General features: G+C 44.5%; 1 protein-coding gene across 7 annotated transcripts in view; it reads right to left on the reverse strand.

Annotated features, from left to right (window-relative positions):
• AK2 (adenylate kinase 2) overlaps nt 1-14,400 on the reverse strand; it is a 28,934-nt gene extending 14,534 nt beyond the window's left edge. For 3 of the 7 annotated variants that reach the window (XM_010348119.2, XM_010348118.2, XM_010348116.2), the window contains exons 1-3: nt 14,229-14,320; nt 8,393-8,514; nt 2,523-2,648 (exon numbers count right to left, since the gene is read on the reverse strand). In XM_010348119.2, the coding sequence (XP_010346421.1) occupies nt 2,523-2,648; nt 8,393-8,494 (228 nt within the window). In that variant the 5' untranslated portion in view covers nt 8,495-8,514; nt 14,229-14,320. The other 4 variants (XM_039473955.2, XM_010348117.2, XM_010348121.3 and 1 more) reach the window with 4 other exon arrangements.
• Nucleotides 14,401-16,653: the final 2,253 nt, after the last annotated feature.

Consider the following 16,653-nt stretch of genomic DNA (forward strand, 5'->3'; position numbering starts at 1 on the left):
TTGTATTTTTAGTAGAGATGGGGTTTCACTATGTTGGCCAGGCTAGTCTCGAACTCCTGACCTCAAGTGATCTGCGTGCCTCGGCCTCCTGAAGTGTTAGGATTACAGGTGTGAGCCGCTGCAACCAGTCACAAGCCAACATACTCTGAGTCTCTCTAAAACCCCAATTAGGACATCTCCCAGTTTTCTTTTTTTTTTTTGAGACAGAGTTTCCCCCTTGTTACCCCAGGCTGGAGTGCAATGGTGCGATCTCGGCTCACCGCAACCTCCGCCTCCTGGGCTCAGGCAATTCTCCTGTCTCAGCCTCCTGAGTAGCTGGGATTATAGGCACGCGCCACCACGCCCAGCTAATTTTTTTGTATTTTTAGTAGAGACGGGGTTTCACCATGTTGACCGGGATGGTCTCGATCTCTTGACCTCGTGATCCACCCGCCTCGGCCTCCCAAAGTGCTGGGATTACAGGCTTGAGCCACTGCGCCCGGCCCCTCTCCCAGTTTTCTAAAACTGGTTTTTCTCTTGGGCCGTTACAGAAAGAAAAGTCTCCAGCCTGTAGTGAAGCCCGCCCATCTTGGCAGCTAATGCTCTTATTTCGTGGCACTAACTGAGAACATGGGGACAAAGTACATGCTCTGCAACTAAGTGAAGTCTGGAGATAAGCAATCTCATTGCCACATCTCAATTTTTTTCTTAGTACAGAGTCTTCTGCCAAGACCCAAAGTCCAAAATATCTAGCTTTCTCGTTTGACTCAGGGCCTCAATTAGAGAAAGTTAGAGAAAAAGAAAGTTAGAGAAATGGGCAGGCAGGTGGGGAGGCAGAGGTACCATTTGATATAGCTACAGAATCTCAAAGCCTAACAGAAAGTAACTTGAGGATGAAAGCAAACCAACCAACATGCTAAGATAAAAAACAAAGAACAGAAGACCAAGTACCAAGACCAAGCACAAAATGATTTCTTTTCTTTTCTTTTCTTTTTTTTTTTTTTAGACAGAGTTTCGCTCTTGTTGCCCAGGCTGCAGTGCAATGGTGTGATCTCAGCTCACCGCAGCCTCCGCCTCCCAGGTTCAAGCCATTCTCCTGCCTCAGCCTCCCAAGTAGCTGGGATTATAGGCATGCGCCACCATGCCCAGCTAATTTTTTGTATTTTGTTTTTTCAGTAGAGAGGGGGTTTCTTCCATGTGGTCAGGCTGGTCTTGAACTCTTGACCTCAGGTGATCCTCCCACCTCAGCCTCCCAAAGTGTTGGGATTACAGGCGTGAGCCACTGTACCTGGCCTCTTTTTTTTTTGAGACAAAGTTTCACTCTTGTTGCCCAGGCTGGAGTGCAATGGCGTGATCTCAGCTCACCACAACTTCTGTCTCCTGGGTTCAAGTGATTCTCCTTCCTCAGCCTTCTCAGTAGCTGAGATTACGGGCATGGGCCACCATGCCTGGCTAATTTTGTATTTTTAGTAGAGACAAGGTTTCTCCATTTTGATCAGGCTGGTCTCCAACTCCTGACCTCAGGTGATCCACCCTCCTCAGCCTCCCAAAGTGCTGGGATTTACAGGCATGAGCCACCACACCCAGCCACAAAATGACTTCTGAAGGTGATTATCAGAAGCCAAGTTCCAGAATAACTCAACTATAATTAATCTAGAGATCTTCTTTGATTAGTGCCAGAAAATAATTGATTGTATCTGTCCAATTAGGTCAACTAGCCTAAAGAAAGAAAAAATGTGGCTGGGCACGTAGCTCACACAGCTCACACCTATAATCCCAGCACTTTTAGAGGCCACAGCAGGAGGACTACTCCTAGGCTGATCTCAGGAGTTCAAAACCAGTGTAGGCAACACAGTGAGACCCCATCTCTACCCCCCACTAACAGGGCATGGTGGTGTGTTCCTGTAGTTCCAGCTGCTCATTAGGCCAAAGTGGGAGGATTTGAGCTTCAGCCCAGGAGGTTGAGGCTGTAGTGAGCCGTGACTACACCACTGTACTCCAGCCTGGGCCTCCAGAGAAAAAAAAAAAAAAGAGACAAAATGCAGTTACAGCCCCCAAATGGGAAGGATTACCTTTGTCACAACTGGGAAGTAACTGCCTTGTTACAGAAATAGAACACAGAGCCACAATACCTCTCTGAGTTCTAGCCTAGGGACAGCAGTTTCTTTTCTGGCTCTAAAATTTGGGTATGCAACAAAATACATCAGCACAGAAAAACTCCAATAATACTAATACAATGAATAAGTGCCATAAATTCAGAACAAAGTAACTTGTACTCTAAAAATTCCTATAATCTGTCAGTTTGTTAAAACACCCTCTAACACATGGTTGTCCACCAGAATTTTGTTTGTTAATGGAAAATTCTGTATCTGCACTGGCTGGTAAATACTTGAAACATGGGTAGTGCAACTGAGGAACTGATTTTTACATTAATTAAATTTAAATTAATCTAAATAGCCACCTGTGGCTGGTGGCTACCATACTGGACAGTGCAGACCTGGATTCTGAGGAATATCAATACTCACTGGTACCACCAAACCTACCAGTTTCCCAGCATCCATAGTTGCCTTCAGCTTTTTTCCCAGCTCTGAGCCAGAAGCCACCATGGCCCTCAGCATGTCCCCAGTAGCCAAATGGCAGACACAGAAGTTTTCAGCCAATTTGGGTGCCTATGGAGAGGAAGACAAAAACCCACATACAGTTACACTGCAGGCTGTGGAGTCAGACTGCCTAGGTGTAAACCTGGCCCTGCCACTTACTGACTATGTAAATGTGGGCAAATGCCTACTTCCTTACCTGCAATGGGGATAAAAGTCCTTATGTTACATTCTAACATACAATGACTACAGGGTTATAGTAAGAATCACATGAAATAATATATGTGAAGCACTTAGTATAAGTAGGACACAGGAAGCAGTCATAAATATTAGCTATTATTACTATTTTCACTCAACACACTAGTGACAAGTTTTCAGTTTCCCCATTATAAATGGGAATAAAAATCGTACCAACACTTCACATGGTTGCTGTGAAGTTTAAATTAGATATGTATATAACACACTAAGTACAATGTCTGGCACATAACATGTGCTGAATAAACATTTGCCAAAGGGATGAATGCGTAATTGCAGGTACCACATATATGACTTAAGAAGTCACTTCACCTTTCTAAGTTTCCAATTTCCTCTAAGTAAAAAGGAGATGGTAATAGTATCTGTATCACTGGGTTGATGAGATTATACAGAATTCAGTACATGCACGCCTTGACACATAGTAAGTGCTCAATGGGCATTGGCTATTAGCATAACCCCTGTCCTAATTCTATATTCATTCATACAGAAAGAAAACATTTACTAATACCTTTCCCAAGAACCCTGTTGGGAGCCTGGGAAACAGATGAATAAAAGGCATAGACTATGGCCTTAAAGAGCTTATATTTGGTGAACTATATTTGAGAATGCAGAATTAGAATAGGAAGAGACCCTAGACAGCTCAACACTGGCTTTGCAGTACGAAAAGAGAATACAGAATTCACAAGGAATATAATCAGTTCAGGGAGCTTTTCAATTGTTTTATAAACTAAGTAGGTTCAGATCCCTGTTCAAACAAACCAGTTCACTGGGAGTTTTCTTTTCTTGCTTTTTTTTTTTTTTTTTTTGAGTTATCGAGTCTCACTCTGTTACCCAGACTGGAGTGCAGTGGTATGATCATGGCTCACTGCTGCCATGACTTCTCTGGGTTCAGGTGATTCTCCTGCCTCAGTCTCCAAGTAGCTGGGATTACAGGCACGTGCCACATGCCTGGCTAATTTTTAAATAATTGGGAGTTTTCTTAGGTGCATGCTTAGGTGCACACAATAAAAGGTACATCGATAGGGCTGGTTTGTGATTCATGGACTGATTCAGTTAAAGCAAAGAAATGACTTTGTAGCAAAATGGAATCTAGAGAGAAGGCATTAAAAACTCTGTATTTTGGAAAACTAGTGAATGTCAGGACTCCTGGCAATGAAAAACCAGGCTGGCACTGTAGCTATATACCCAGAGAGTGCTTTCCGCCAATCTCTCATTGGCTGTTGAAATTAACCTGTGTAAACAATTTGGAGGTCAGGTTTGCTCAAGTGGAAAGGCTGACCAAAACGCCATAGAGAAGAGCTGCCAGCACAGAACCTGTTCTATTTTTATCACTCCCGAACTGCAGAACTCTTATGCACTGTTCCAGGTGACTGGATCCTACAGGTGTATGGAAGAACACACAGCAATAGGAAAGAAAATGAGGGCCGGGCGCGGTGGCTCAAGCCTGTAATCCCAGCACTTTGGGAGGCCAAGGCGGGTGGATCACGAGGTCAAGAGATCTAGACCATCCTGGTCAACATGGTGAAACTCTGTCTCTACTGAAAATACAAAAAATAAAAATTAGCTGGGCATGGTGGCGCGTGCCTGTAATCCCAGCTACTCAGGAGGCTGAGGCAGGAGAATTGCCTGAACCCAGGAGGCAGAGGTTGCGGTGAGCTGAGATCGCGCCATTGCACTCCAGCCTGGGTAACAAGAGCGAAACTCCATCTCAAAAAAAAAAAAAAAGAAAATGAATTCCTTCATTTCCTGCTGGCTGCCTGAGAATCAATGTGGTAGGCTGTAAAGAGCACATACAGGTTTTGAAGTCAGACAGATTTACACTTGATTCCTAGCTTAGGCACCCAGTAGCTGTGTGATCTTGGGCTAAGTACTTAACTTCTCAGAGTGTCAGTTGTCTCATCAGCTGAATGGGGATGATGACTACTTCACAGGATTCTTACAAGGATAAATGAAATAAAGTACCAAAAACATCAGACACACAGTAGGCATTCAATAAATAAAATGCTTCCTTCCATGCTCTGCTTTGCATTACTCTTTATGTCAAATTTTGCAGTCAAACTGACTGCAAAAGCCTAATGAAGTAACTTTATTATGGTTCCCTCACACTTCAAACTTATGCTTTTGAGCAGCCATTCTCAGACTCTAAATCACTGGAGGAATGCTGTTAAAATGGAGATTCTGGTTCCATACAGTAGGGCCTAAGCACCTGCGTTTTAAGCAAGCTTCCAAGCCTGGATGAGAAGCAGGACTCTAAACCACACTTTGAAGAGTAGAGGTCTGGAGCCTAGTCACAGTCTGTTGCTGTGGGCCAAAGACTCTTGCTGAGCCCAAGAAGCAGGCTCATCACCACTATAAGACCTCTGTGTGGGGTGGAGGACTCTGGGGTAATTGATGAGAATGCTAAAACCACTAGAGAGACAGCATGGTGGGCTGAGTGGTTCTCAAACTTCAGTGTATTATCAATCATATGGGGCATCTGCTAGGCCCACCCTTAAAGTTTATGATTGAGTGGCTCTCAAGCAGCACCTGAGGTTCTGATGCATACACAGTTTGTGAAGCCCTGATGTAGTGGCAGAGACTGGGTTTTGTAGTGGTACATATCTGGATTAGAAAATGGGCTCTATCGTTTATTCACTGTGTCATCCTGAACAAATTACATTACCTTTCCTAAGGTCTCAATTTCTTTATTCATAGCACAGAAAACAACGTCTATCTGCAGAACTGTTGTAGGGATTTAATAAGATTATGTATGCAGAAACATACAACATAGGGCCTGACAATTAGGAAATAAGGGGAAACTAGAGATTTGGTTTAATCTCAAATCCACCTGTTTTCTCACCTTGCAATCATCTTCTTATGTTTTTTTTAGAAATGAGGTCTTGCTATGTTGCCCAGGGTGGAACACAGTGGCTTCCCAAGTGTTAGCCTACTACGCATCAGCATGGGAGCTTTGACCTGCTCTTTTTCTTACTTAGGCCAATTCACTGCTCCCCATGGTCTCCAACTCCTGAGCTCAAGCGAGCCACCTGCCTCAGCCTCCCAAAGTGCTGGAACTATAGGCGCATACCATTGTGCCTGGCTTGATGCTGAACTTAGTGCAAACACCTCATCAGCATAGCACATTATAGCCCCAAACTCCTGTGCCCAAGCAATCCTCCCACCTCACCTTCTGAAGTAGTTGGGACTACAGGCACTTATCACTGTGCCTGGCACAATCACCTACCTTGTGCTTCCAGTCTTTGTCACCCCTGCTGTCAATGTTCCTACACACGCAACTACAATCATATCCTAAAACATGTTGGATATGCTACCTACGCCCCAATACATCACATTCAGAAGCCTTCAACATCTCTGTGGTGCAACAGGGAAGAGTCCAAACATCTTAGCCTGGCACTCAGTTGCCCTCCACAATCAACTTCTAAAACCTGCCAAGCCCTCCAAACTTACTTCCACAAGTGCCCTGTGTTTATCTCCTGCACCGCTGCAGACAAACTGCTCTTATACATGGTTCCCAAAGACACAGCATAAATACCTCTCCAAGGACCTCAGCTCAAGCTCCTCACTCCACAGGAATGCCCTTTCTGTTCCCCTATTGGTTTAAGCCTTTTCTGTAGTACACTCTGAGTACATTTCTCCCATCAAAAGCCTCTCTAACTGGGCTGGAAGCGGTAGCTCATGTCTGTAATCTCAGCACTTTGGGAGGATCACTTGAGGCCAAAACTTTGAGACCAGCCGGGGCGACACAGCAAGAACCCATCTCTACAAAATTTTTTAAATTAAGCTGGGCAGCTGGGTGTGGTGGCTCAGCCAGTAATCCCAGCACTTTGGGAGGCTGAGGTGGATGGATTAGGAGGTCAGGAGTTCGACACCAGTCTGGCCAACATGGCAAAACCCCATCTCTACTAGAAATACAAAAATTAGCCAGGTGTGGTGGTGGCTGCCTGTAATCCCAGCTACTTGGGAGGCTGAGGCAGGAGAATCGCTTGAACTTGGGAGGTGGAGGTTGTAGTAAGCCAGGATGATGCTACTGCACTCCAGCCTGGGCGACAAGAGCAAGACTCTGTCTCAAAAAAAAAAAAAAAAAAAAAAAAAGTAATAAAATAAAATAAAATTAGCTGGGCATCGTGGCAGGCACTTGTAGTCCAGCTACTTAGGAGGCTGAGATGGGAGAACCATTTGAGCCCAGAAGTTCAAGGCTTCAGTGAACTATGACTGTGCCACTGCACAGCCTGAGTGACAGAGTGAGACCCTGTCTCTTAAAACAAAAACACCTCCCCACCTACCCTCCTTCTTCCTCTGAGGAATCATATTGACATCAGCTAACTTTGAGCATCTGCAACATGCCAAGCAATTTTCCATGCATTGTTTTACGGTATTTAGTAGGCACAATACATAATAAACCCATGAGGTAAGCACTATTTTTAACTGCATTTTACAGATGAAATTCAGAGGCTAAGTTGTCCAAGATCACACAGCTAGTAAAAGAACTGGCAACAGGCCAGATTACTAAACCCTAGCTCTTAGCCATGACAGTATAAGGCTTTAAGACAAACAACCCACAGAGCCCTTAGTGACTATCCTCCTTAAGGAGCATAAGGAGGACTTCACAGTGCTGGCAATATTCTGTATCTTGATAAAGGGTGTAAGCTACACAAGTGTGTTCGCATTGTAAAATAAATCAAGCTGTTCATTTGTAATATTTGTACCTTTTTCTAGGTATCTTATATCTTAAGTTTTTCTGCTTTTTTTTTGAGGCTGAGTCTCACTTTGTTGCCCAGGCTGGGGTACAGTGGTGCGATCTCAGCTCCCTGTAACCACCACCTCCCGGGTTCAAGCAATTCCCTGCCTCAGCCTCCCAAGTAGCTGGGATTACAGGTGCCTGCCACCATACCCAGCTAATTTTTGTATTTTTAGTAGAGATGGGGTTTCACCATCTTGGCCAGGCTGGTCTTGAACTCCTGACCTTGTGATCTACCCACCTTGGCCTCCCAAAGTCTTGGGATTACAGGTGTGAGCCACTGTGCCCAGTCTGTTTTTTTATTTTTAATAACAGAAACCTGTGTTTGAATTTCAGCTATCTCTTAACTTATTGGGGAAATCATTACCAGCCTCACTGGGTGGATAGGAGGATGAACAGGAGACCTTCAATAAATTGTAGTTCTTGTTCTATCCTGAACCCAACATTCATCAAAGTCACTCATCTGATGCTTCCCACCTGGTATCCTGCACTTGCATGCATTTTTCCATTCATATTCATTTCTGCCTCTTCATCTAGATTACACAGCAACAATGTAAAATAATGACTACTCAAAAGTCAGACAGACATGCGTTCAAATCCTACCTTTGCTACTTACTACATGTGCATCCTGGGGCAAGATATAGCCTTTAAGCCTCAGTTTCTCTGTCAGTAAAAAGGACCTATCTCCTAGTATTACAGGAGTAAATCAGATAATGCAGGTAAAATCTTAAGCTTGGGGGTCTGTCACATAACTAAGCAATGGGTGACTACACTGTAATTATCACATCCTCCTGACATGCATAGGGTAGGAGAAAAATCTAACCTGGGGCAGTAAGTAGATAGCAGCAGAAAGAGCAGGACCTTTGGAGTCATTCAGATGGAAGCTCTGCGAATTACTTGCTATGTAGCCTAGAGAACAAGCCATTCAAACTTCAGTTTCTCCAACTGTAAAAGGTGAAATAAGAGTGTGGGTCTCAGAGTTGTTGCAAGTATCACTGCAATGAGACGTAACTGATGTACCTGACCTATAAGATTGCCTAAGTGTGCCTGGCCTCATATAATCGGGCATAAGTTTGACACATGGAAGAAATGAGGAGGGGGATGGCAGAAAAACCAAGAAACATACCTTTGGTTTTGACCACACTGAAGGAGCATCTAATCCCAAAAAGGAGGCAGGGAAATAAAGTTATTTAAATAAAATAAGTACCCAAGGTTTTTTTTTTTTTTTTTTTTTTGAGATGGAATTTCGCTCTTCTTGCCTAGGCTGGAGTGCGATGGCACGATCTTGGTTTACTGCAACCTCTGCCTCCCGGGTTCAGGCAATTCTCCTGCTTGAGCCTCCCAAGTAGCTGGGATTACAGGCATGCACCACCACACCCGACTATAAACCCATTATACAGGTTTTAAAACATTACACTGATGCAAAAGTGGGTAGTTTTTTTTTTTTTTTTTTAAAAAAAAGATGGGGTTTCACCATGTTGTTCAGGCTGGTCTTGAATTCCCGACCTCAGATGATCCGCCCGCCTTGGTCTCCAAAGTGCTTGGATTACAGGCGTGAGCCACCACGCCCAGCCGTGGGTAGTTTTCAAATATTTAACTACTTTAGTTAAAAGTGAGGAGTTTTAAAAGGAAGCATTATTTCGTCATGCAACATAAAACACATAAAGTACTGAGTTATGCAGGAATAACAAAATATAGCAGGAAGAAAACAAACATTACTTATCAGGCACTAGGCACTAACCCTAAGTTAGGGATTTTACATGAAAGTTTGCAAACATCTGCCAATGGGAGCCAAGCAGGCAATACAAATGAATGAAATGAGTCAAATGAAAGCAATAGGCAGTGAAGAGGACCATGCTGGGAACAGGAAGACACACAGACCATCCAAAGCAGCAATGCCACACAACTGCAAGTGACTGCTGCCACACTGGAATGGAGGCATCATTGCCAGGTCTTCTGGTTTCTCAAAATACACTGGAGCTCTGAATTTTTAAGAAAAATTGCATAACCAAAACGCTCTGTAGTCAACTTATTATTTTGAAAGCTGACAAAGAGAATAAATAAAGCATTTATTCTGACGTTTCTATACCAGCCATTTCATGGGGTAACCAAACAGTAGGTAAGGGGAAGTTTCTCTTTACAGCAATATTTCAGCTCATAAATGAACAGGGAATGATATAATTAGAATACCACATTTCACCATCCATAATGAATTACTGAACCTAGACACTGAACAGCATGACTATAAACATCACAGAGATAAGCAAACACCATGTGCCTCCTCAGGGAGAGCACAGCACCCACCACTTGTGAAGTAGCTGACCTAAAAAATGGAACCTCAACTGAATTAAGTATATATTAACTAAGTATAAACCACCATGGCTGGGCACAGGGGATCACACCAGTAATCCCAACACTTTGGGAAGCCATGGTGGGTGGATCACTTGAGGTTAAGAATTCAAGACTAGCCTGGTGAACATGGTGAAACCCTATCTCTTATTAAAAAAGTGTAAACCACAAATTTACAGGAAATAGAGAGGCCAAAGGAAAATGTTAAGTACACCAGAGGAATACAACTGGAAATTCCCAGACAAAGATATAATACTCCCAGGAAAAACAATACAATTTCTTCAGCAAAACCATAAGAAAAAAAAAAAAAGGAGAAGGGGACCTTATAAATTTAAAGAAAGGATGGGCACAGTGGCACATGCCTGTAGTCCCCACTGCTTAGGTGGTTGAAAGAGAAGCCCAGTAGCTCAAGACCAGCCTGAGCAACATTGTAAGACCCCCAACTTTAAAACACTAGAAAAGTTAGCCAGGTGTGGTGGCATGCACCTGTAATCCTGGCTATTTGGGAAGCTGAGGTGGGAGGACTGAGGCTGCCGTGAGCTATGACTGGGCCACTATACTCTAGCCTGCGCAAATGAGCAAGACCTTATCTGTAAAAAATATATACAAAGATGCGGCCGGGTGCGGTGGCTCAAGCCTGTAATCCCAGCACTTTGGGAGGCCGAGGCGGGTGGATCACAAGGTCGAGAGATTGAGACCAACCTGGTCAACATGGTGAAACCCCGTCTCTACTAAAAATACAAAAAATTAGCTGGGCATGGTGGCGCGTGCCTGTAATCCCAGCTACTCAGGAGGCTGAGGCAGGAGAATTGCCTGAACCCAGGAGGCGGAGGTTGCGGTGAGCCGAGATCGCGCCATTGCACTCCAGCCTGGGTAACAAGAGTGAAACTCCGTCTCAAAAAAAAAAAAAAAAAAAAATATATATATATATATATATATATATACAAAGAAATAAAAGAAACTTAAAATTATCACATTGGTAACAAAAGATAATCTGAATAAAAACTGTTAATTTTTTAGGGAATATTACGCTTGTTTTAAAAAATTATCTTTTAGCAATACATACTAAATATTTATAAATGAAATGTTACGATACCTGGGAGGTGCTTTATAATAATTTGTGAAGGGAGAATGGCTGGAGAAGCAATGGCCACCAGTTAATGGTTGTTGGGGTTGGGTAGGGGCTCATTATACCATCCTGTTTTCCTTTGTGTATTCAAAATTCTTCATAATAAAAAGTTAAGGTGTGTGGGGTATGTCTGCTGGCTAAATGTTATTGAAGGCCACCATCTGCAACCTCTGATTTATCCTTTTTTTTTTTTTTTTTTTTTGAGACAAGGTCTTGCTCTATTGCCCAGGCTGGAGCGCAATGGTGAGATCTCAGCTCACTATAACCTCTGCCTCCAAGGCTCAAGTGATCCTCCCATCTCAGTCTCTTGAATAGCTGGGACTACAGGCATGAATCACCATGCCCGGCTAAATTTTGCAATTTTTTTTTGTAGAGATATACAAATTTTTTTTTTTGTAGCCATGTTGCCCAGGCTTGAACTTTTTTAAAAACTCCACAAAAATACATACAACCCCCAGTATTCCTATTGTTCCGACTCTGGAAAGTGTACAGAGGTTAAATGACTTATGTAAATCTTATCCTTTCAATTCCCAGCTCTAATCACATCTCTTCTATTTCTACAAAGCCTTCTCTGACCAACTTCTACCATCATTCACCCTTATCAATCAACTCACTAATATAATTTTCTTCTAAACTTCCTGAATAAATCATGTCTTACACTGAAATACATCCAAGTTGAAGGAGGGGAGGGGAGATGTGTTACTAAGATTAAGGGAGTCAATATTTATTGAGTACCTACTACGAAACAGGGCTGTCATCTAGGTTGTGGGTGCTTGGTACACACACACATATATAAAATAACCTTCCAGTATCACTGTGAATTTTTAGTTGATGAGGGGAAAAACTTTATGTTTTATCTTGCTTAATGCTTTATCTCCAATGTTAGATGCTCATGAAATGTTGAATAGCAAGGTAGGTATTATCCCCATTTTTCAGCTGAGAACACGGGCTCAGAAGTTACATAGCTTGCTAGATTATAAGACCTTTGTCCCAGTACTAGAATAGGCTGTCCATTCCATAATTACATAAATTATTAACTTCAATATGAGTTAAGAAAAAAAAATTTCCAGGCATAGTGGCCCATGCCTATAATCCCTGCAATTTGGGAGGCCAAGCCAGGAGGATCACTTGAGTCCAGGAGTTCAGATCAGCCTGGGTAAGACAGCAAGACCCTGTCTCTACAAAAAATTGTTTAAAAATTAGCTGGGCACGATGGCATGTGCCTGTAATCCCAGCTACTTGAGATGCTGAGGTGGGAGACTCACTTGAGCCCTCGAGGTCGAGGCTGCAGTAAGCGGTGACGGCACCACTGCACTCCAACCTGGGCAACAGAGTGAGATCCAGTCTCAAAAAAAAAAAGAAAAACAACACCACATTTGAGCTACTCTATTTATACTTGATCACTCACAGCAAAAGTCTGCAGAGTCTAAGATTAAAGATCCCTAAACTGCAGATTACCCAATAAATGAGTGTGGCAGCAATGGGAAAGGGGAGATGTCAACAACACTGAGGATAAAGGATAAAGGGATCAGGAACAGGTAAGCTCCAAAGAAGAATCATCTCCATCTGTGGAGGGAAAAGAAAGTGTTCTTTTCTGAACTAGTGCCCAGGTCACAGGAATGAATGGAGTGTCAGAACTTCTTTCCTTAACACTCACATTAATCTGTGACAGTTATCCACTTCCACTAACCCCATCAAGGGCCAAGTAATGTGCTAGGTGCCACAGGGGGTACCAAGAATGAGTAAGATGGACTGTTTACCAAGATTGTTTAAATTTGGCAAGTGCTAGGAAGAGAAGAGTGGGCAAAGAGCAGTCCCCAAGATTCCCTTTCATTTGGGAGTTCAGTCTTCCCTCTTTGAAGCCTCCCCAGAGGCCTAGGGCCCAGGGGGCAATGCCAGACCCCAAGCAAGAAGAGGACATCTATTATCCAACCTATGGGCTTCCAAATCCTAAATGAGATCATCAATCCTAATACTGATCTATGGCCCCATTAAGTCCCAGATCTAGAAACAGCACAGATGCCAAGTGAGGCACCTGTTGCCTGCTAGGGCAGACGGAAACTTCACACTCTAACCTCATGGCTCCTGAGGTCCCAGGCTCATGTAACCCATTTCACTAACTTGGGAAAGTCACCTGACGTCTCTGGGCCTGGATTGAGAAAGTTACATTTTTAAGTTCCCCATAAACAACAAGAATCAAAAAAAAAAAAAAAAGGCCGGACGTGGTGGCTCATGCCTGTAATCCTAGCACTTTGGGAGGCCGAGGTGGGTGGATCACCTGAGGTCAGGAGTTCAAAACCAGCCGGGCCATCATGGTGAAACCTCACCTTTAAAAAATAAATAAATAAATAAAAATTAAAAAAAAAAAAAGAAAGAAAATAAAAAAAAATCAAAGGAAAGACAGAAACAAAAACAATAAAAACAAAAAAATTCAAGTTCCCTCCCATCTAAAATCATTTGAGTCATCCCAAGCTGCCCAGCCTTCAGCAGCCTCAGGTCCTAACTCCAAGCCAGGTCCCATGAGCACTCTCAACCCTTTTTGCGGGCATTACTCAAAGGTTCCTCCGACTCATGGCTCTCCAGGCTACAAACCAGTTCTACGCATTCACGCCCAACTTTCAAACAGGGAGAGCCTTCGATTTCCTCCCATCTCAACCGGCTCACACAGCACATCTCATTTCTCACTCTGCCCCACGTGTTGGAGATGCTCCTCCTCCCCTCCCCGTAAGTCATAAATCATTATCAAAAAAGTCTCCCGACCTCCAGTGCCTGGAATGTAACACTGATTCTGGACAATTCACCTCCAACTCGCAGGGAACCTGGGTCATACGGCGAATTGTCTCCCTTCGGCCTGTAATCTAGAGACCTCAACCCAGGGCTCACGCTACCCCTTAAACCCTTCCAGTCCCTAACACCTTAGTGGAGCTAATCAGCCTTTAGATTCCCTAATACAGCACCTCAACACTGAATCCCTAGGGCACTCCAATCCTAACTCAGACTGCCCCGACCTCCAATTGGGACCCTCATCGAAATGCCTCACCAGAACCGAGACCCCGGCCAGCGTTCCCCGCAGGCCTCAATCCCCGGCCCGCTCCAGGTAGGTCCAGGGCTTCTGGATCTCGGGACGCCTTGACCTTGGAGTTCGGCCGGCTCCGCCGCCAAGCCCAGTCCTGCCGCTCACCTGGGTGCCTTTACCGGCCCCGGGAGGTCCCAGCAGCACGGCCCGGATGCCTTTAGGGTACTCGGGTTCCGCTGCTGGCACGCTGGGAGCCATGTCCGCGGAAGTCTCTCACGCCCGCTCGCACACCTCACAAATCCAGTGCTTTCCGGGCCATCGCGCCACGCACGCCACGCACGTCCCACTCGCCGCTCACACTGGCCCGTCGCCGCGTCAGTCAGCCCGTTCCTCCCGCCCCTGAGCACGACGGACACTTCACCTTACCAACCGCAAGGCGACACTGAGGAAGACTGCTTTTGACTGGACAGAATTGGTGCAGTAGTAAGGAAGGGGCGGGACAGCATGGACTACTGGCGGCGGGTGTGCGGAGTGGGCGGGAAAACGCGAAGAGGGACGAGAAGGCTGGCGGGAAGATCTGTTCGGTATTTGACAGTTGGTGACACCAGCAACTCCACTGAAGTCCTATTAAATTAAGCGTGGGAGTTTAAATGGGTAAAACCACTCTCAGAAGACAAATTGGCAATATGTTTCAAATAGTCTTTGGTCCAGCAGTTCCACTTCCAGGAATTCAAAAGATAAAATCAAGGATATGAGTAAAGATTTTTGAAACAAATGTTAATTGTAGCACTTGTAACAGCCCAAAAGCCCAAGACAAACCATAAAATAACGGCAAAATGGGCCGGGCGTGGTGGCTTACGCCTGTAATCCCAGCACCTTGGGAGGGCGAGGCGGGTGGATCATCTGAGGTCTGGAGTTCAAGACCAGCCTGACAAACATGGAGAAACACCGTCTCTACTAAAAATACAGAATTAGCCGGGAGTGGTGGCGCGCTCCTGTAATCCCAGCTACTCGGGAGGCTGAGGCAAGGAGAATCGCTTGAACCCGAGAGGCAGAGGTTGCGGTCGGTGAGCCGAGTTGGTGCCACTGCACTCCCGCCTGCGCAACAAGAGCGAAATTCTGTCTTTAAAAAAAAAAAAAAAAAAAAAAAAATTCTCTTCTCCTTTCCTTCTGATCCCCACTTCTGATTTAGCCCTTTAGAAATTAAAATATAGCCTTTTACCCACTCCTTCACTAGACACTCCCTTCAGCGCAAGCTCATCTAATTCTTGGAAAATTAGCAGACCAAAGCATGCCCGCCAGGGAACTTTCACCTTGGAACTCGCACCCTCCGGAGGATTGCTTCGAACTTACACCCATCAGGAAGGCATGTTGAAAGCATGCCCACTTGGCCACTTTTACAACTTACTTCTGCCCAGGAAGGCACTGACTCAACTGCCCAGTAGATAAACCACCAGAGCTAACGGGCACCTTCCTCCCCCTGCTCACTTCCTCCCACCATCTTATAAAAGGCCCCGATTTCTGCTCCAAAAGGGAAGTGGCACATTTAAAAACAGGATGCTTTGTGCCCCTTCCCCAAGCTAGCTTCCAAATAAATTCATTTTTTAGTTTCAAACCTTGCTGTTTTTAACTGGACTCTGAATGTAGTGAGCAACTAAACTGCTTTTCAGTTACAAAATGATGGCCGCCTCCGAAGTCAGGAATGGCAAGGAAATAGGTTCTCCCCCAGAGCCTCCGAAGGAACATGAGCCTGAAGATATTTTGAGTTTTAGCCCCATAAGACCTACTCTGAACTTCTGGCCTCCAAAACTTTAAGGTAATAAATTTTCGTTGTTCTAGACCACCAAGTTTGTGGTATTTGGAAACTAACAGCAATAGGAAACTAGTACATATTCTTTGGATGTAAGCAATAGAAATAGACTCTAGCTACATCAAGCAAAACCAAAAGTCACTGAGAGGATTCAGTTGTACAACCACAGGCCTTGGAAGCGATTAGGAGCTAGGGCTGTGTTGGGTAATCTAGATATAAGGAAATCAGGAATAAATAAACTGCGATGAGGGGAACATTTACCCTGTCCCAGCTTTTTCCAGGTGGAGGGAACTCCTTTAGAGTGACATTCTTCTGTCTTCCCTTCAACCACCTAATGCCCCCGGAGGAGGAGGAATGATACACAGGTTTAGCATCCCTAATCTGAAAATCCGAAATCTGAAGTGCTCCAAAATTAAAAACTTTTTTTTTTTAGAGACAGAGTCACGCTCTGTCACCCAGACTAGAGTGCAGCAGTGCGATCATAGCTCACTGTAACTTCCAACTCCTGGGCTCAAGGGATCCTCCCACCTCAGCTTCACAAGTAGCTAGGACTACAAGCATGAGCCACCATGCCTGACCCTTGAAATTTTCTGAGCACTGACGCCCCAAGTAGAAACTTCCACACTAATAGGTGTGGTGGCTCTCACGTGTAATCCCAGCGCTTTGGGAGGCTGAGGTGGGAGGAATTGCTTGAGGCCAGGAATTTGAGACCAGCCCAGACCATCTAGTGAGACTTGGCCACTACTAACAATAAAATTAGCCAGGGATGATGGTACACTC

The sequence above is a fragment of the Saimiri boliviensis genome, chromosome 11, assembly GCF_048565385.1.
Source record: "Saimiri boliviensis isolate mSaiBol1 chromosome 11, mSaiBol1.pri, whole genome shotgun sequence".
Taxonomy (NCBI): domain Eukaryota; kingdom Metazoa; phylum Chordata; class Mammalia; order Primates; family Cebidae; genus Saimiri; species Saimiri boliviensis.